At 34.7% G+C, this 22443-nt stretch overlaps 1 protein-coding gene across 3 annotated transcripts in view; it reads left to right on the top strand.

Moving 5' to 3' along the window:
• Window positions 1-22443, top strand: part of LOC148308444 (ankyrin repeat and BTB/POZ domain-containing protein 2) — an 81163-nt gene that overhangs the window by 45796 nt on the left and 12924 nt on the right. For 2 of the 3 annotated variants that reach the window (XM_088261753.1, XM_088261752.1), the window contains exons 3-9: window positions 6472-7102; window positions 14507-14725; window positions 16675-16913; window positions 17430-17561; window positions 17646-17772; window positions 17866-18011; window positions 18584-18771. In XM_088261753.1, the coding sequence (XP_088117879.1) occupies window positions 6472-7102; window positions 14507-14725; window positions 16675-16913; window positions 17430-17561; window positions 17646-17772; window positions 17866-18011; window positions 18584-18771 (1682 nt within the window). The remainder of the gene's footprint in view (window positions 1-6471; window positions 7103-14506; window positions 14726-16674; window positions 16914-17429; window positions 17562-17645; window positions 17773-17865; window positions 18012-18583; window positions 18772-22443) is intronic. The other variant, XM_088261754.1, reaches the window with a different exon arrangement.

Here is a 22443-nt window from a genome sequence, read left to right as displayed (position 1 = left end):
CTTCTTTCTTTTACGTCCTGCAACACCTTTTCGTTGGACTTCCTTACGACCCATGATGTTTTGGTCATCTTCCTCCAAACCCACATCTCAAATGCTTCAAGCCGGTCTTTTTCGTACTTTTGGATGGTCCAGGTTTCACACCCATACAATAAAACACTCCAAACAAAAGCCTTTATGAATCCTTTTCTTACTTCAATTTTTAAATGTTTGTTTGATAGGAGGCTGTACTTTTTCATAAAAGTTTGCTTGGCTAGCGTTATCCTCTTTTTTATGTCTAGGGTACATTTATTGTTATATGTTAGCGTGCTACCCAGATAACAGAATTGATCCAACTGTTGAATTACTCTATTTCCGAGAAGTTTTGTTGGATGGAGGTCAGATTGCTCTTTTTCAACGATCATTGATTTTGTTTTGGCGGCATTAATTTTCAAATGGAACTTATCCAGAGCATTAGAGAGAGTGTTTAACATGTGGTTCATGTCACTCTCGTCCTCTGCTATCAGGGCGATGTCATCAGCGAATCTTATACAATGTATTTGTTGACCGTTTATTTTTACTCCATTTGTTTTTTCCTTCAACTCTTCAATGGCCTCCTCTATGAACAAATTGAATAGATAGGGTGACAGCGGACAACCCTGTCTCACACCTTTTCTTATCTTGGCTTCTTTTGAGGAACCATTAATATCTATGAGAGTGGATTGGTCCTTGTACAATTTGAGGATGGTTCTTCTGTCCTTCCAATCAATTCCTCTTTTCTTCATGACTTTAAACAAGAGGTACCAATCCACTCTATCAAAAGCCTTCTCTAAGTCTATAAAGGTCGTGTATGTTATAAGATTCACATCCAGTCGTCTTTCCAGTATCTGTCTCAGTGCCAAAATTGCTTCTCGTGTTCCCACTCCACTTCTAAAACCAAACTGATCTTCTCCAAGCTGTTCCTCCACTTTCTTTTTCAACCTGCCCTTTATAGTGTTCAGGAGCACTTTGGATGCGTGGGATAGAAGTGTTATGGTTCTATAGTTGTTGCAGTCTGCTGCATTTCCCTTTTTAGGTATTGTTATAGACTTACTCTTTACGAAGTCGTTGGGAAATTTTCCCTTTTCATAGCACTCACTTATGATGTTATATAGTGCTGTCTTCGTCCGTTCGTCTACATTCTTTAAAACCTCAGCAGGTATATCATCTATCCCAGTTGCTTTTCTATCCGTTAAGGCCTTCACTGCAAAATCGAATTCAGCCCTTGTCAAGGGTGGTCCTTTGCAATCGGGATCTACTTCTTCTTCTGGTTCCAAATAAATCCTTTCGTCTTCGATATCATTTCCACAGTACAGATCTTCTAGATATTCCTTCCATCGCTCAGCTACCTTTTCATTTTCAAATAATAGGTTTCCGTTTTTGTCTTTAACAATATTGCTCTTTGTTTTAGGTGTATATTCTAGGCTTTTAACTCTGTTATATGCTTTATCGATATTATTTTTGTGTAGTAGGCTTTCGAATTATTACTATCTCGAATTATTACTATCGATTTTATATCTATCGACTTATTGTTATAAATAATAATCGGCACATCCAAATTGAACTTAGTTTGTTTGCCAAATCGGCACGTTTCACTCATTGATCCTTGATGAAATTTTCATATGAATTATGAGCTATTTAACATCTGAACCCTACAGTAATAAAACAAAATAAAATATTCCAACTCATTTTTTTATTGTTGCTCTAATTGAAGTTTTGCAATCGTTTTGTCCATTTGTTGTTAATGTTAGGTGTGTCATTGTTGTATTTTTTTAAATCAATAATCAAACGGGTCTTTAAAATTGCCTTTTATTATTAAAATAAGATTTTTAATTTTATAAAAGCAAAACTGTATAAATATTTTGAGAATTCTACTACTTGCTAAAATTATACATATATTATATTATTTATTGATTTGGCATTAACTTTGTGGAATGACATATTAAGTGGCTTATTATAAGTTTATTTTTTTAAATTATATACATAATAATAATAATAATATACCCTTATCCGCACCCCAATGGTGCATAGGGCACTGCGTCATATAAACGCAGTGTTATCTTGATCGTTTACACATGAAGGAAAGGTGATCAGCCCTCCGCTTCATGTACCAGTCCAGGGTAATATTGAATAAATATTACAGTGAAAAAATCACTAATATTTATTTGACCCCCCTGGGAATTGAACCCGGGACCTCCAGAACGGTAGCTGAGCGTGCTGACCATTACACTACGGAGGCGGACAAAACATACATACATATATTAATTTTATTTCGTACGTAATGATTTTGTTTTTTATTAGTTTATTTTTGTGTATTTTAGTGTATTTACACAGGCGTAATCCACAATATTGTTAACTAAAAGTGTACTGAGTACACAAAATATTATATATAGTATTATAAATTAGTATTATAAATAGTATATTTCAATTTACCCATCTAGTCGAATTCATCCTTCCTTAAAATCATTTTATTATGTTTCTACATACAAAACGTCATTGTTTTTTGTACAATAATTTTTAATTATTGAGGGTAAAATCATAATACTTTTACTTTGTCCTGTAAAATGAGCCCGAATATATTTTGAACTGGTTGCAGCTGACGAATCTTATTCTACGAGTACTTTTTTATTAATAGGGGGTATGTGTTGTGAATTCAGTGATGAATGGGAATTAAAATATTGTGTAGTTTTTTTCTTTTATGTTTTATCTATGCTAATAATAGTGTTTTAGTAAAAAATAAAACTTAGCCAACGTCGCTAGCTAAAGATAATTTTTTAAAGTATTTTTACTATTGATCAATAATAAAGATTAAATTCTTAAATTTTTACTTTAAAGCGTGGTAGTTTTTAATAACGGGTACTGTTATTTTACCCCCAAGTAATTAACCCCACTGCTTCATATGTGAATATTATTGAATAATATTCACACATTGAAATTATAAGTATGCAATTCTCCGGTATGAAAATACTGCTAAATGTTATCAAGAATGATTCCATCTTAATATATCAGCTCTTTGCCGCACTAAGTTTGTTTGTTTTTGTTTATAATAATTTAATTTAATTATATATCAAAACGTCATGAAATAACTAACAAACAATCGCTCCGCTTCCCTGCAGGGGTAAGCAGGGAGATTAGAACGCTACACCAATCTGGCTTTTGCAAGCAATCTTCACCTCTTCCAGATTCATGCATCTCCTCATACATATCCGCCAATTATTCCAACTCCTGACCTGACCACATTCAAGTATTAATACTTGATCATGCCATGTTTTCCTTGGTCTTCATCTGTAAAACTAAAACAAGTTATTTATCGAGTATTATATTTAGCTTTATTACCGTGAACTTCGCATACCAAATTCGTCACGCCATCAATGAGCCAGAATTCAGCTCTATTATGAATAAATAATTTCGCAGTTACTGAAAAAAATGGCCGTTGAATTTTAAACTCCGAATGCAAGTGAATTATTTATTACAAATTGATGAATTAATTGAAACAACAAATATCCATTATTGCATACATAATATTTTATTACTTTATGGATTCCAACAGGAGTTTTCATTTAAAAAAATCCTACACTCCTTGAATAAAACCTTGTTTTTTGGATATCAATTTTTTAAACACTGAAGCTGTTTTTTTCTGATCTCTTATTTTAATCCTTTTTTTAAATATTTACATTAAAACGGTTTTAATTTTTTGCTTTTCTAACGATTTATTCAAAGTACGTAACACTCAACACATAAATAAATAGACGATATTTTTTAAGGGTTCACAATATGTTTGAATTCCTATTCCATGAAGATATAATTTTACTATCTTAATACATCTAACATTGACAGCCATCCGAATATGATAATGATAGATGAACAGCTGGCATCACTTGACTTGACTCTAATCACATGAAAGGGATCCGTTTCTAAGAATTGCGTAATATTGAAAATCAATCGTTAAACCTATGTGTTTTAGGAACTTGACCAATTGAGCATCATACAGAAAAATCCAAACTATTTAGAACTAATGGTTCTAAAAACGTTCAAAATCGTTCAACTACCTGTAAAAATATTTCACTTCTGTAAAATCAGTTTTTTGAGTTAATAATGTAAAGACGAGTAGTTTCGAAAACTACAGATGTTCTAATCAACCGGTGAAACTGATGACTTCTCAAAACTAGTCATGTTTGCATTAATGAACTTAAAAAATTGGTGCCAAAAAAAACTAGTGTTTTATTTTACAATATAATCACGTTGTTCTACAAAGTGTTTGTCATTAGACAAATCAATCAATGATCCAATCACGTAACAGATTATGTGATACACACACATATATATATATATATATATATATATATATATATATATATATATATATATATATATATATATATATATATATATATACCGATTAAATAGTATCGGTTGTCATTTTGTTAAATTTACAAATAAATATTGAAAAACCAAAAAGAGCACGCATGAAATTTTAAGTTAAAATTAATGTATTTCATGTGTAATACTTGGTAAATACCACTATTTCTAAAATCCATTGCGACACGTGTTTCGATGCATTTCGCATCATTTTCAAACACCGAACCAGATTTAAAGAAATAGTGATATTTAACAAATAAAACTTAAATTAAACATGGACAATTTTTACTACAAAGTTACTGCCGATTCAATTAACGAAATTAATGTATATCGTTACCGCCATGTTTTCCTAGCTGTGTTCTAAGCAATGAGATTTGCATATCGCGTCTAATATGGGAATAATAATTCTGTCGGGTTATTGAAATCATGTATGAATGTATAATAAAAAAATCATAACGTACAAATTTACAATAACTGAGAAGAAGTTATCCAATTATTGCAATACGAAGTTAGAAACTGAAAGTTTTAAATCATGCAAAATAGTAACGATTGAATGCGTTTTACTTTATGTATAATCAACCAATGGAAGTAACAGTATGTAATGCATTCATTAGGTACAATAAACTCTACATGCGTTCTCACTGGGATTTCCCATTGCACATACGAGTAGTACCTACCTAATGTCTAGGTACAAACATAAAAGCTGAAAGAAGTTATCGGGAAAAAACATTTTCAAGTACATGGCGATGCAAGTAAAATTATAACAGAGCGAGCTGTTTCAAATTGTTACAATTACCGAATATAAACATTTTAATAAATTGATTTTACTAGTTACGGAATAATATACGTATAACACCGAGTTGAACAAGAGTGAAATTTTGTTAACCTTTTTCGTAACTCGAGAACATATATAAATAATTATTTGGATTAGCAGATATATGTAGGTACATATATCTGCAATATATTATACAGATGAGAGGAATTAAAGTAATTTAAATAAAAGTAAAGCGAGATGGAAATAATTTAATTAAAAAAATTAATTATATTAAGTATGCATAGTATTCATTTGATTTTTTTTGTTTGCATTTCACAAATCATTTCATGGAATATATCAATTTAAAACACAATTTTTAAAAAATCCTAGATTTACAAAGCCATACGCAGGTTTACAATATATACGATAGTATGAGCTGTTATAATTTTAAATCAGAAGAATAAATGAAAAAACAGACGAAGAATAAAAAAATTATAAATATTAAGGAAAAATGTAAAATAATAATAATTGTTGAAATATAACTAAGGAAACTAATTTTCATGTATCACTAAATTTTTAGTGCTTTGCCAAAAAAAGTAAGGCAATTAAATGTTATTTTTTTATGAACACGAGGAATAAACTTTGTATATTATATATCGCTCACTCCTTTCAAGAACGTCAAAAATCAAAAAACTTGATTTTTCAGGAGAACGTTTTTAAAGTTAAAAAATATAACACAATGTATTAAAAATAAATATCAAGCCACTTTTTAAACCTTTTACTCTGCAACAGATCTTTTTAGGTAAAACCTGAAGGTTTTTTCTCCATTTGAAAAATATTTAGTATGTTTAAAAAAAAATAAACAAACCTTTTCTTCAAAATCCAAAAACAACACTTTCTGCCCTGTAGCGGGTAAATATTAGGTAAAAAAATATGCTTCTTTTGCTGGGATATAGTGCATTATGAAAATTGACGAATTTTGATTTTTGACGTTCTTGAAAGGAGTGAGCGATATGGTATACTGCCGTTCAGGTACTAATTAGGAAAATATTTGAGTAAAAAATCATTTATATTTATACCCCCCCCCCCTGGGCATCGAATTCGAGACACGACAACGCCCTTAGGCTACACTAAGGAGGAGAATTGAATTGTAATTTTTATGTCTTCTTTTAAATACAATATTTAAATAATGAAATAAATACATTTCGCAATCCTTACTGAATACTTTTATTATTTTTATTGATAGATAAGTAGATTTCAGTAGTTTAACGATATATAGACAATTTTCTTCTGACACATTACATCCTGAAAAGCGAATTTACGTTGATCGTTTTAATTTTCAGACCCCCCAATGGATCGCGCGGAGACGTGTCATTCAGCGCCCGGCCTGAGTCCCCGCCGGGCTCCGGCCTCAAGGGGCCCTCGGGCTCCCACAAGGCCCAGCCGGCGCCCGGCGGCTCCCAGCCGGCGCCCCTCGCGCGCGTGCACACGCCAGCTAACGTGACGCAACACCACCGCCTCTCCAAGGACCTGTGTCTGGTCGCCCAGGCGATATCCATAGACCCCGGCAGCCCGGGAAGCACGCTCACCCACACGCACGGAGCAAAGCTGTTATCAGACGACCCCAGCTACCTGGGCCAGAGCTCAATGATCACCAGCAATATCTCTAGTAGCTGCGTCAACATCATGACCAAGAGCCACCTTAGCAACCAGCAAAACATGATCCCCGAACGCGATACGGGGCCTTCTAAAATCACCTCGCCGATGAAGAGCAGCCAGGCTAGTGTCTCGAGTCCCTCCAAGCTGACTGTGCAGAGTACTCCCGTGAAGAGCCAGAACCCGATGATCAGTTACGGGTTGGAAAGGGGGATGGTGAGGAAGGAGACGGCCAAGGAGTGGCGGGGGGCGCAGGCACGGGAGGAGCCGCCACACCATCATATCAACATCGCGCAGGACGTCAGAAGTGGACTTCAGGTAAATAGAATATGAAACAATATTTTGTACATTTTGACATTTCAACAAAGATGAAGAAAAAAAGGCAATTGAGAAAGTATCCCACACATAGGACATAGAGAACTTGATTGTATTAAGAACCAGGCAATCGCGGTGGATCTTCCTCGAAGGCAGCTAGAGGAAGATAGACAAATCATGGATGCTGCAATAGAAAACATGATTCGGAGGCATGGCCTAGGCTTTGTAGATTGTTGGGGTCAGCTCTCCTCGTCCTCAGAATGTAGGTGTTTTTTTTATCATGGACAACGTCACCTAGACCATGCTTTCGAATCATGTTATCTTTCTGTAGCATCCGGTCTTCCTCTAGATGCCTTTCGAGCAAACATCCATGGCGATTGCCTGGTTCACAATATGATCAGGTTCTCTGCGTTCTATTTGCCCATACCATCTCAATTGCCTTTCAATCTAAGACATCTTTGGGCAGAGGTATACAAGTCCCTCGAGTAAATATCATACATATTTTAGATAAAAATAAACCGCACAAAACCAATTAAAATTAAACTTGACTTTCGACTAAAGCGATTGCTCAAAGTCGCTCGCTCGAGTGATTTGCAAAGCAAAAATGCGGTTTGAAAACTGAAATTATTCCTACAACGATTGCCTCACAAGTTTCTAGTCGAAAAATATTTGGATTCATATTTTCAGCTCTGATTAAACGTAGATAACGAGTTAACTACAAATTACACGAAATATTAATTCGGTATAATTAGATTTTTTGTTTGTTTATTGCACATGGTTTTCCTTTCAGTGGGTATGTTTCGTTACGCATTCTAGGTCATGTGTAATGAGTACCCATTAGTCTACCATAATTATTGTATTGTTATATTTTAATTACTTATGAGTGCGATGAAATAGTGAAAATAGCAAGCGATGTTATTGGAAGTACGTTACTTTGTAAAATATAATCACCACTGATTACAGACAGGATTGCTGTTACATCTGAGACGAAAGATCTATCCTTTTTACAAGAAAGAAGATGGATGTATGACTGGCTTAAGTGATCACTTTATACACTTCGCTCACTCCTTTCGATAGCGTCATTTATCAAAAAACTTGATTTTACAGGAGATCGTTTTTAAAGTTTAAGAATATAATTAAATGTATTAAAAATAGATATCAAGCCGCTTTTTGAACATTTTACTGTGCAAAAAATATTTTTAGGTAAAACCTGAAGGTTGTTTCTCCATTTGAAAAATATTTAGTATATTTAAAAAAATAATTCAACAATACCCTTTCTTCAAAATGCAAAAACAACACTTTCTGCCCTGTAGCGGGTAAATATTAAGTTTAAAATATGCCGCTTTTGCTGGGATATAGTACATTTTCTGGGCATTCCGAAAACATGCACAACTGAAAATTGACGTTTATTGATATATGACGTTGTTGAAAGAAGTGAGCGACTTGTGTAACGTTTACCATTCTGGCCATTATCCTAAATAAAATCGCTTATTTCATCAATACAATGTCATTTTTAATCACTGACTCATTATTGATCACCAGTAGGTAACGTAGAATTGTCGTTAACATTGTCAAATTTATTGAAGTCGTCAACCCCCTTAAGAGACAGATAGTCTCGAGGACTAACGATAATAAAAACAAAACAATACAATACAAAACCGGCATAAATAAGATAAAACTTGACCACAGCAAGTCAACGACACCGTTTACGAGATAAAAATAACACAGGTTTGAATTATATGCATTAAGAGTATAACAGCTTTTTCTATCAATCAAATAAATTTATAATTTGTTTAAAATCATTAGACAATTGGTACCTACTATATTTTTTCTATAAAAGTGAGAAATATTTGTGTTTTTATAATTAACAATATAATATTTAATCAATATAATATTTCAATTTCATACTGTTTTCGTGATAGTTATTAAATTGTGGTAGAGTGGGTTCGAACTCTGATTCAAGAGTCCGCAATACCAACCAAGGGAATATGACCCGTTACTTTTCTTATTTATACATACATATGAATATGTAAATAAAGAAGACAACATAAAGAATTATAATAATAATAATAATAATAATTTGGATAATTTGTATAGCGCCATTTTCGTAAAATACTACCTCAAGGGCGCTTATAAAGACATGAATAATAATAATAATAATAAGATGATGATGATAATGATACAAAAAAAAATGGATTAAAACGTCGTCAATCGATCTCGGGCTGTCGAGTCTGGAGCGGGGAGAAGATGAGCCGACAAATAAAAACGCCTTCCTCTTGATCCTATGGGCTGGAGAATGGCCAAGGTGTTGAGCAGGACGCATTCCTGAGCGAGTCGTCACGCTGGAGGGCAGCTTGTTGATCTCCTCGTCATTGTGGATGGCCAACTATAATTATATAAAATACAGGGAAAATGAATCATGATTTAGGGCATGCACTGGCATAACTTCAAACCTCTTTCCGTAGCTTAGGCTCTATATAAACTACACTTTAGGTTTATCACGAAGCTTTCAATCCCGATTCAATTTACATATTTTACATAGTACTCGAAGAAGGAACTGACAGAAACTCAATTTATATTGAACTAATTATAATGGCATTCGTACCGTCTTTTAGAAAAAAATTGCATACTTGTAATTATGCAATATATTGCCAGGTTACTTAAATCAAGATAATTTTTCAAATAAATATTTTCAATGAAATGACTGATTTTACAGTTTGTTATACCAAATTCTTATATCCCAAAAAAACCCTCTATGTGTTAAGTTGTATCAAATTAAGTATGCCTTCATTAAACATATACATGGTGATACTGGAAGTGCGAAGCGACGTAACTTGAAGAGCTGTATATCGGGGTATATGCATGCATTATATTATTGTATTATATTCATTTTCGCATACATAAAAGCCATTATTTCCATTAACGTCAGATCAAGGGCACAAGAACACATGTCAAAATTAATAATAGGATTTAATGTTTCGCAAGAACGTTAATGAAATTAAATAAAACTTTCACATTCCGTGAGAATTACTTTCTCAGGAAATGTGTGTACTGTGGGTACAAGCTACGTACATCGCTTACTGCCTTATAAAAAATATGCAAATGCCTCATTGTTGATAAAATAATATGCTTAAAGAAAATTGCACTCGCGGAGCATTTTCGTCGGCATTCAATTGCTTTCCCTATCTCGTTTATTTATTACCTAATAATATTTTTTAAATTGAACGCTGTACTTTGAAAACGTTACAAGTGATATATTTTTCTAAAAAAATCTACACAAAGTTGTCATTTGTCACTTAACCCTTTTAGTGCACTTTAATTTTCTATATTAAGGCTAGAAATACTCTTAAAATAAGCATTTTTATTTTATTTTTAAATGGAAATAGTTATACTTTCATATTATTTTTTGACATCTCATCAAAGATGAAGAAGAATATGGAAGTCTGGGCATTTACGGGGCTTACGACCGTCATAGGCTAGTTCAAGTGATCACTTTACACACGTGTAACATTCACCAACTCCACCCACCATTGACAACCACACTGCTTAAATTCTTGGAAGTTCTATATATATGAACCAATTCAGAAACCTTGTTCTTGAATCACTAGAACTTCACTAGAGACATCTATTGGTGAGATGTAAAGAAGCTTTTTATTAAGCAGAAACTCTTATATTAGTATGTGAGGTCCGAATCCTGGATTATAATCACACACATGAGAAACGCCAGAAAATACCATTTTCATTTTTATTACACTCCGTATCCAATGGATGTATTGGTGAGACGTAAAGAAGCCCCTCATTATCAGAAACTAAAAAATAATATGAAAGTGACTCCTGTAATTGGAGATAATTTAGATTTTGTGAACAAGTATTTGGACACACTCAAAATGTTGTAGTTATGCTTTGTTATTTGTTTTTATTTTTTATTATTACATAAATATTGTTATAGATATTGGGTTGATGCAAAAGTTTTGACCGTTTTTTACATATATTTTTTTAATTTTTTTTTTCTTGTGTATTATTTATTTAATAAATTATATAATTTCCATCAGTTCTTATAACCTTCTCCCATCTTTCTATCAACTTATTAATACCAGTAGTATAAAATTCCGTGGATTTTGATGCGAAAAATGAAGTAAGGGATGTTTTTACCTGCTCTATTGAATAATTTTTTTCATCATTTAAATTTTTTTGCAGTGATCGGAATAAATGAAATTCAGAAAGAGCAAGATCTGGAGAATACAGTGGATGCTTGATAACATCCCAATTTAACTCATTTAGCTTGTGTTGGGTCATCATAGCCACATGTGGTCGCGCGTTGTCGTGATGAAACACTGCCCCTTTTCTGTTTACCAATTCTGGTCTATCCTTTTGAAGGGCCATGTTCAATTTGGATAAATGCTGACAATATCGTTCTGCTGTACTTGTCTTATCGTGTTCCAAGAGTTCAAATTACACAATACCCTTATTATTCCACCAAACACAAAGTATAACTTTTTTTATGGATTTCGGCCTTCGAAGTTGTTAATGGGGCTTGTCCAGGTATAATCCAATGTCTTTTTCTTGTCACGTTGTTGTACACGACCCATTTCTCATCTCCCGTCACCAAACGATGCAAAAAAGGTTCATGTTTTTGTCTCGCACTCAAAGCAACGCGCGTTGAAATACGATCCAATAAATTGGCAGCCGACAATTGATGAGGTATCCAAACGTCGTACCGCGAAACCATTTCCATACGCTTCAAATGTCTTAATGCGATTGTTTGGTTGACTCCCATCATTGACACAATCTCTCTGATGGTTAGACGTGGATTGATGTCAATTATGACTTTTAATTCGTCTTCATCAGACTTCAATGGCCGCCCGGTACGTGGTTTATCAATGAGTGAAAAATCTCCAGATCGGAATTTTGCAAACCATCTTCGTACCTGTCGAACTTTGATGACATCTGCTCCGTACACTTCACAAATGTTTTTGGTTGCCACACTCGCGGTATTGTCTTTACGGAATTCATAAAGTAAACAATGACGTAAATGCACTTCATCGAACGACATTTTGAAAAAATACAAGGGGTTATTACTGTACTCTGGCCAAGCCAAAACTGAATAGAAAGTAGAGGGAAAGCATCCTTTATACAATGGAATCATAAAAAAAGAAGATACTATTCATAATTTATGAAAAAAAAATTTTTACCTGGGATCATAAAAAACGGTCATTACTTTTGCATCAACCCAATATATCAAACCGTTTATAAAATAATAACTTTACAGTAATAACTAACAAAAATCCAATTACAGAGCACATTCATAATACATAATTTAAAAATATAATGTTACATGGATATTGGATATTCAATAATTAGCAAATTGGTAAACGTTGCACAAGTAACATATATATATATATATATATATATATATATATATATATATATATATATATATATATATATATATATATATATATATATATATATATATATATATATATATATATATATATATATATATATATATAAAGTGATCACTTAATCCAACCAAATCCCAGGTTTAGAATACTCAGACTTCCATCTTCTCTCTTATAAAAAAAAACTATAAATACCTCGTCTCAATTTAGACGCCTATAATAAATATTTACAATATTGGAAATAAAAAATTTGCATTCAGAAGGCAACATTCTTTAAATAACCACTGAAAAAAGTGGTCAGTAATGTTGGGGACTGGAAACTGATCGTTTAGCATACACAATTTGGCTATCACAGACATTGTTTCGGAGTTAGCGTTTTTAAATTGTATAAATTTATCATTAACGTACGGTTTTAATATTCATACAAGAGTAAATTATAGGTCTTCGCTGATTCGATATTGCTGAAATCTGGTTTAGCAATAATTGTCTCAATGGTGACTGACTCCCACTTAAATAATTTATAAGAGCAGGAACGATGGATCATGGGGGCAAAAATCTTAGCCCACTACACGTGTAACCTATATTGATACTGCTTGTGAATGTGATGTCACGTTATCACAGGATGTCCCTCAATTTTTGAAAAGGTGTGATTTAAATTGGAAAGGGAATGTGCAAAAGAGGGTATTCAGTTAAAAAAATTGATAAAGCAATGGGAAATAAGGATCTATTGGATTTGGTAGTGTCTCATTTGGAAAATATGACATAACGAATTAGACAAATAAATAAGCTTTGTGACGTATCTTGATTGATGGATTCAAACTAAATATGCTATAAATCTTTATCAGACAAGGAAAATTTTCTAAAACTTACAAATATAAAAAATAAAAACCTATATTGATAATCTATATTGCTATTTTTTTAAAGTATCCAAGATATGTTGATTGTTAGTACTGAATATTTATTCAAGTTAAAAATTCTATAAAAGTGTTTTTTATGTCTTTGAGTTAGATTAGTTTTTTCGGATTTTAATTCTCGTAAAAAAATTATAAATCAACAGGGATGTATCTAACACTGAATCCATCTTATTCATTATTTATTCGTATTTTAAGAAGTTTCATTTCTATTACATTTACGGCAGACGCTATTTTTTTTACTTAAGTGTAATTACATTTTTCTTAATGGTTTTCATATCAAATTTTCCAATCAATAGTTAAATATTTATTAAATTAAAATATAAGAGTGCGGAGGCAATTATTTTACACAAGAAATTTGATTTCGTAAAAAGAAATTGATTGATGGGACGACACCCCCTTCCGGAATTCAATTATAGCGTTTCCACATGTTTGATCATGTGTAGAAATATAACTTAGTGTGAGCCACTGTCTGCAGTCCACGACTTAGTAGGTAGGAAGGAAGAAAAACGCATTTCCTGCTTTAAAATAACACGTTAGCGCTGAAAGTTGAATAGGTAGGTGTATTTACCCAAACAATAGCTGGGTACGTATAAGGAAATTACAGTGTAGTAGCATCGTGGATGTTATCTCAGTCGTTAATTACCGTGGCGCGTGTTAAGTGAAATAGTATAGTATAGGTAACATACTTTTTATTGCATTATGAACTTAATAAGACGAAAGATTTTGATAGATACACCCATATTACTTGTATGTACATACAAATTAGATCGGAAACAGAAGGGCTAATAATAAAGATGAAAAGAGACAAAACTAATGCTTTCAAAATGCGATTATTGTTCGATTTGATTACAATAACGGGCCAACAAACAAAAATTAAGAGTCGAAATAATATACGGGTATGTATGAGGAGATGCATGAATGTGGAAGAGGCGAAGAACGTTTGCAAAGACAGATGGTGTGGCGTTCCATCCTCCCTGCCTAACCCTGCAGAGAAACGACGTGATAGTAGTAGTAATAATTGATGTAGGTAACTGTTTTGTTAAATTTCCAAATACAATAAAATGACAATATGCCTATTTTGACGATTCCAGCGCTCGGCGAGAGAATGCAACAGCTCCTCGGACGAGAACCGCTCGTCGGGGCACGCGTCCATGTCGGACAGCGGCGGCGGCGGCGGAGCCGCGGGCGGCGGGGGCGCCGGCGGCTCCGGCGAAGGGGACCGCCTGGCCGCGGGGGTCACGCAGCGCTCCACGCGCTCCCGGGCCAGCTCCCACCACTCCAGGAACCGCCATCGAGCCACGCCGGCCAAGGTGAGATCAAGTCCATAAATAATAATTAATAAGGTCTGAATAAATAAGACAAAGACAGCTCCCATCGAACATTTTTAAGGCTGAAATCTCGTTCAAATTCAGAACGTGAGTGAAAATTCTAGGCAAAAATACCCGCCAAATTTGTTTCACCCATTGGCGGACTAGACAATAACCGGCCTTTATGGTGATTTAGTTTTTTTTTTATGGCAACGTATTGCAAAAAAGTTTAAGGTTGAGTACCTGTCAGTCGACGACGTATTTAGCAGAATTGTGAGTAATTCTTGCGATTTTTTCCATCTCGGACACCTCGCAATGTTGTCACCATCTTTGTTTCATGCTTATAAATAGTTTTGGGTATTATTAACAAAAAGAGGAAAAAAAACGATGTTGACTTTCGGTGGATTAGCGTCGGTGTTGCAAGTAATATGATATTTTTTTTCACAATTATCCGTGATATGGCGAAGCGAAGGTTTTTACATTTCTGTTTATATGGCTAACAAGCAAAATTGTACAATATTTCTGTCCATTGACAGGGGACGATGATTGTTTTCACTAGTGGTCGTGAGTCACTCGATACACAGCAACCTTCTATGCTGTTTTGTGTATGACTCATGACACATCTAGCTATCCAGCTGGCCGAAAATGCAACGGCCATTTATCACGGTAGCAAAATAATTAGCTTCCATTCCAGACATTCGCCTTGATGATGAACACTTCAATACAATCCAAAATGTCAGTAAGAAGTGTTTATGACACAAGACATAATAACCCACAAAAATACTATCAGTTACTTCCGTTTCAATTTTCATTTCTATGGCATAATACCGCAGTTCTGTGGCACAAAAAATTCATTTAGTTTCCTTATTGTTAACTTATTTATTCTTTGAGTTGTACAATAAAGCTGCAAGAAAGTATGACAATATGAATAAGACAAATAATTGAACTATGTGACAAATCTTGATTGATACAAGATGTTGAATCCATTGTATCTATTGTAATGTATGGTATCTATTGTATTGTTTTTAGGGATCAACCTTATTCATATTCACTATACTTTTTAAGAAATATACTGTATGTGCTTTCCATCTTTGTAAATGTGGCAAGGAGAATTTACTTAGGCAAGTAATATATATTATTAAAACAAAAAAGAAATGAAGATGGAATCAAATTAATTAATTTAAATGTTGGTTAAGTTTTAACATATAATGGGCCTATCCATATTAATAAATAATATAAATGATAGCGGAAATGTAATTCATATAAATGTTTTATAGCAAATTACTGAAAAAATCACAATTCTTCTCTAATATATTAAAACTTGAATGGTATTTACCTGCTTCACCTATACATTCCCAAGATCATATCTTTTCTGTGGTCTCAGTCCTATGGATTGGTCTGCAGCAACAAATGACATCTCCTTCACCATTCCGGTCTACTATGCAAAACCCTCTTCATCTCCTCATATGTTGAACAGCCCATGTACTCGTATAAGTCGCAAAGATATTCAAGATCATATAGTAAAAAAATAAAACATTCATATTATTTTTTGACATCTCAACACAGATGAAGAAGAATATGGAAGTCTGGGCATTTACGGGGTTTATGACCGTCATAGGCTGGTTTGAGTGATCACTTTACACACGTGTAACATTCAACAATTCTACCCATGATTGATAACCACACTACACAAATTCTCGGAAGTTCTATATATATGATCCAATTTCGAAACATTGGTAAAGAATCATTAGAATTTTCACAAAATGTGAATTGTAAATGCCCAGACTTCCATATTCTTCTTCATCTATATTGAGATGTCAAAAAATAATATGAAAACCAACTCCTATAATTGTAGATTTGTAATTTGAATTTTGTACCCAGATTTGTAAACAAGTTTTTGGACACACTCAAAATGTTGTTAAATAAAACATTTTTCGATAATATGAGTTTAGTTGCAGGTGCCATGGTCAGGGGCCGGCGGGCTGGAGGACATCCGACTCGCCATCCAGCAGCTGACCCTGCGCTCGCACACCTCCACCAGCACCTACTCCAGCCTCAGCGCGGGCTCCGACCTGGCCGAGGGTGCACGTGTCAACAGGGCCCCCCGGCTTGTTAGCCACTCCTCCCTGGAGACAGTCAACACCAATGTCACCAGCGCTGACGAGTTCGTCTGGGTCGATTCACATAATAGGTTAAACAATTTTAAAAGTACAAACACCAAAAAGAAACATTTCTAAAGAAGGACAAATAACCATTTGTACACCTCATCGCAGGAGGCTAATCCCTCTTAAAAATAGGTCACAAGGCCTTAAGGATTAGCCTCCTGCGATGTCGATTCCCAGCTGTCAATCCATCTCTTTGGTAGTCTGCCTGGAAGTCGTCTACTTTGGGTTTGGCCGTACAGTGCAATGTAGGGGAGTCTGGATGGTTCCATTCTCCTCACATACGCATACCATTGTCTCATTCGTTGCCTTCCCCACCTGACGACATCTTCGATTTTGCATAATTCCCTTATCCTGGCGTTTCTTATTCTGTCTCATAGACTCTTGCCAGTTATGCTTCTTAGAGTCTTCATTTCTGACACTCTAAATGCGTTTAAAAAATTAATAAATATTCTTTATAAATGTTTTAGTTTACTAAAAGACCATATCTTTATCTGTCGATTATTAAATTATCAAAAAATAAATAAGATTAAATTGGGTTTTAGATTAGTGGAACTGCAGCAACTGCCTTGGAGTGCCTCAGATCTTCAACGAGTCTTACATTCAGGAAGATGTAGAGATCACATAGCTAGGATATCTGCTGAAACCATTCCAAGAGTCGGATACCTGCTTCAGAGGTTTATTTTTATACTATTATAAAACACCCACATTTTATTCAAAAAGCAGAAATATATAACATGTATCATTCTCTTACATTCTAGAGCTCTTGTAAGAGTGGCTCGGGAAGCGCACAGATTGTCTCAAGGATTTGGTTTATGTTCCAAACACGAAGTGGCCGGTGCATTCAGAATAGTACTCTGTCCCTCTCTGGCGGATTCTTGTGTAAAGGTAAAAAAAAACTAATAATTTTCATCAAAAACCTTACATTTTGGTTTACTTTTTATTTTCATAATCAAAATCTCTGAATGTTTCCCATTTCAGGCATGTTTACGGGCAGCTACCATGTTTGCAGTGTCGGGAGACAGTGGACTCCGACAAAGCAAAGCACAAAGAGCAGCGCTTCAACTTTCCGTAGGACGTTTTCATCGGTGGATGGTTGATGTACGACTTGGAAAATTTATACATGAGTATGTTTATTAAATTATTTACTATTTTGTAAGTAAGCACTTATTTATATGAATTTTTCTCAGATATAGGTGTGAATTAAAACATTGAACAGATTAACATTTAATTGCCTTTAAAAGTATGTTAATACATTATTATTCTTATATATACATGCAAATTATAAATTAGGTATTGAAATAAAGGTAAGGTGATAAGTATTATATTTGTTTAATTTTTACACAAAGTTTTGTTTACATTTCATTTATCATTACATAGCACATGCATTCATTTATATATATATTTAAATCAAACACGATACCTCATGTATGGTTGCCAAATATGTCAATAATTTTTAATAATATCCTAAACTAGTACCTGTTGATATTTATCCTCAAAAGGCTCTTACATATTTGCAGTGTACAACTTACATAAGCTAGTATGAGTATGGGTATGTGACCCCGAAGTATCTGAAATTTAAACTAACATAAAATAATTTCTTTCATAGTTTTTTATTTAAAATACAGACCATAGGTAGGTACTCACATTTTCAATAAAACACATTTGATTATCTAAAAAATATTTTGTTTCTTTGCAGATATGCAGCAATATACCTTTGTGCTGGAATGGAGACCTTACTAGAAGAAATTATGTTGCTCTGCATGCCATCAGATCCCGGAGCGTGCCTTACCCCAACACTCCTAGAACATGCCATTGCCGCTTCAGGAGATCTCTGGGGTCTTCTTCAACCATATGCACACCTCAATGCCGGGAGAGTAGCTTCCGGTAAGTTCTTATTTTTAATAATTGGCCGCTTGGGCCAAAGATATCCTTCTGATATATTTTTTTTGTGAAAGTAGGTACTAAAACATATTATTACATTTTAAGTAGGCAACATTTTTTTGTTGATGATAAGTTACTTTTTAAATTTAGAATTGTTGACGGGAATAGGGAAGGATGCAAAGAGAACAAAGATTAACTTTTAATTGAGTTTATTTAATAACAATATACGTGTTTTTCTAATCGACCGACCACTGTCGTAGATCCTCTTATTCGCTCTGCGCCGCTCTCTTGCGCACCTCTGCTTGCTTACATTCGACGCCCACAGATGGCGCAATACAATTTTTTTCATTGCTTAAATCTAACACCCCCCCTCAATGAAAAATCCCTACAAAAAAAAACAATAAACACTCGCATACTACTAAACATCGCTCAATCTCTGCACTCTCCGACTTTTCTCTTATTAGATTTTCAAAAATTATATCCGAGTCACGGCATGTTGCTACTTCATTACAGTCACTCATCTTGAATTTTTCCAGTAAATTTTTTTTTAAATTTAATTACGGCTTACTCTAATTCCCAGATAATAATTCACCTTACCCAAGTCTTTAATCTCGAATTTGCTCTTCAATTCGTTCTTAATTTTAACAACGTGTTTCACATCATTTCCTGCTATAAGAATATCGTCAACATACACTAGTAAGTAAGTTTTAACCTCACATTTCGTGTATATGTACAAACAATAATCGTTTTTAGAACGTACAAACATCTGTTCTAGTAATACAGAATTTAACTCCTCATACCAATATTTTGGTGACTTTTTTAGACCGTATAAGGATTTGTTTAATTTTACAATTTGTTTGTCAGGATTTTCCAGTTGTTCTGGTAACCACATGAAAACTTCTTCTTCTATTTTACCGTACAAAAATGCGCCTTTTACATCCAACTGTTGTACCTCTAGTTTGAACTTATTTGCCACACACATAAAAATTCTAAAAGTCTCTAATCTCGCGACCGGTGCATAAATTTCGCCCAACTCATCACTATTCTGCATAAAACCTCGCGCCACAATACGCGCTTTAAATTGTTTCTCGCCTTCACTATTTGTCTTAATTTTAAAAACCCACTTTGAATCAATCGCGCACTTATCACTTGGAAGTTTATTTAAAACAGTCCACACGTTATTTTTCTTTATTGTTGCAAGTTCCTCTTCCATTGCTGCCTTCCAGTGCGTTGCATTGACTCCGTCGATGGCTTCTTGAAATGTTGTTGGTTCGATGTCAAATCTCTCGGATGTGAAGTAGGTCACATAATCGCGTAGCCAACTGGGTTGCTGTCTTCGTCTTTTGTTGACTTCTGCCCCTTCCGTTTGTCCTTGCTCCTCGTCTTCATTGTCTTCATCATCAGTAATGTTGTCAACAGTTGTTTCTTCTTCTTCTGCAATGTCACCTGCGTCGATTGTTGCTCGAATCTCTTGAAGTTTTGGTTCTTCCTCATTGCTCTCGTTGAATATCACGTCTCTAGCGAGGATCACGCTATTAGTTGAAGGACAAAATATCCTGTACCCCTTTGTATTCTCGTCATATCCCACAAATATTCCTTTTGTGCTTTTCTCATCCCACTTTAATCTCTTTTCCTTGGGGATGTGGACGTATGCATCGATGCCAAAAATTTGAAAATGATCGAGTTTAAAACTCTTTTGAAACCATAACTCGAAAGGTGTTACTCCTTTCTGTGTACTTGGGCCTGTTCGATTTATTACATAGACGCTTGCATTTACCGCCTCTGCCCACAAAATCTTCGGTAATTTTCTAGCACTTAGCAGTGTTCTTGCAGCTTCAACTATCGTTCTCATTTCTCTTTCCGCTTTTCCATTTTGTTCAGGCGTATACGGTACTGTCTTTTCGTGCTTAATCCCATATTTATTAAGCAATGTTCTCACTTCAGTGTTAATAAATTCTAATCCGTTATCTGACCTCAAGGTATTAATTTCATTTCCACATTCGAATTTTGCTCTCTTAATAAAGTGATCAATGTTTTCTTTAACTTCGTATTTATTTTTCAAAAAATATACCTTGCGAAACCTTGAGTAGTCATCCTTCATGAGAAGAAAATATCTTGAACCGCCTACCGAAAATTCTTCCATCGGACCGCATACATCGGCGTGGATCAATTCTCCCGTACGCAATGTTTTACTTATACTGTTGTTAAAAGGCAATTTGTGCTGCTTACCTTGTATGCAGGCTTCGCAAAAGAAGTTCGGATCATTTTCATACGATACATTATTTACATTCAACACTTCTTTTACATGCTTAATGTTCTGGTGCCCCAACTTTTCGTGCCATTCTTTCAACGTTGCGGTAGCGAAATTTGCATATGATGAGATGTATCGAAATTGTAATTTATATAGTTTTTCTTCTCTGATTGCTACCGTCGCCACACGTTTTCCTTGCATTATTTTGCATTCATACTTATTGGATTCGAACGTGAATCCTTTATCTAGAACAGCGCCCAGTGAAAATAGATTTACCTTTAGTCGAGGTACATATAACACGTTATCGATTTCTGTCTTAATCCAGTATTTTCCGTTGAATGCCTCCAATTCTACTTTTCCAATTCCCTCAATCTCTAAGCTTGTTCCATCACCAACTTTTACGCTTCTTGAACTGCATAGGCTATCAAGTCTTTTGAATGCTTCTCTCGTGTTACACATGTGCTCACTTGCACCGCTGTCTAAATACCAGTTTGTTTCCCGCTGCGTCGCTACAAATGCCTCGGGCACATTGACAAATGCATTTGTTTCTTTGGTCTCCTCCGGCTGTCTGGGTTCTGAATTTTGTTTATTCAACCTTATTCTACAGTATCTTATTTGATGCCCTGGAATACCACAGTAGTGACACCTTTGTACCCCGTTCCCTGCAGGTCTTGCACCTCCTCCGCCTCTGAATTTACACTCACTCTTGAAGTGTCCGAAATTTCCACAACTAAAACATTTTATTTTGCTTTTTGCCGCAAACGCAACTATGTCTGCACGTTTTTCTTCTTTACTTTCTTGCATGCTTGCAATATTTCTGTCCTCTTCTATTAATAATCTGGATGTTAGTGCATCTAGCTCCTGCGATTCCTTAGGCACCGAGTCCCATGCTGATATGAAGTGTCTGAATCTCTCGGGTAGTGACATTAAAATTTTAGTTATAATCATGCTTTCTGCAACTGGTTCTCCAGCCTGTTCTAAATTGTTGGTAATCGTATTTAATTTGGTTATAAAATCTACCATCTTGTCCGTCTCATGAAATTTAAAATTGTAAAATCTTTGTTGCAGTAGATGGAGGCTCAGCTCCGACTTTCTTTCGAACACGACCTGCAATTTCCTCCACATTTCTTTGGCTGTGTCACATGTTATAATGTGAGCCATACTGGATTCGTCCATCCTATCGACAATGATGCCCTGCGCCTTATTGTCACACGTTTGCCATTCCTTCGCCTTCTTCTCATAGTCAACTGACGCACTGCCCTGCCTTGGCTTCTCAAACGCACCGTCCACTACATCAAATACACCCTTGGCCTTTAGCGCCACTTTCGTTTGAAATTTCCAAAGATTCCAGTTCTCGCTGGTAATCTTCACTGCCTTTACACTATGAGTAGCGTGAGTTTCCTCCATTTCGAATAAGTCTTTAC

Source organism: Brachycentrus maculatus, unplaced genomic scaffold (assembly GCF_059751285.1).
Source record: "Brachycentrus maculatus isolate JH-2025_06_01 unplaced genomic scaffold, ASM5975128v1 h1tg000166l, whole genome shotgun sequence".
Lineage (NCBI taxonomy): Eukaryota > Metazoa > Arthropoda > Insecta > Trichoptera > Brachycentridae > Brachycentrus > Brachycentrus maculatus.
This window is presented reverse-complemented; position numbering and strand designations above follow the sequence as displayed.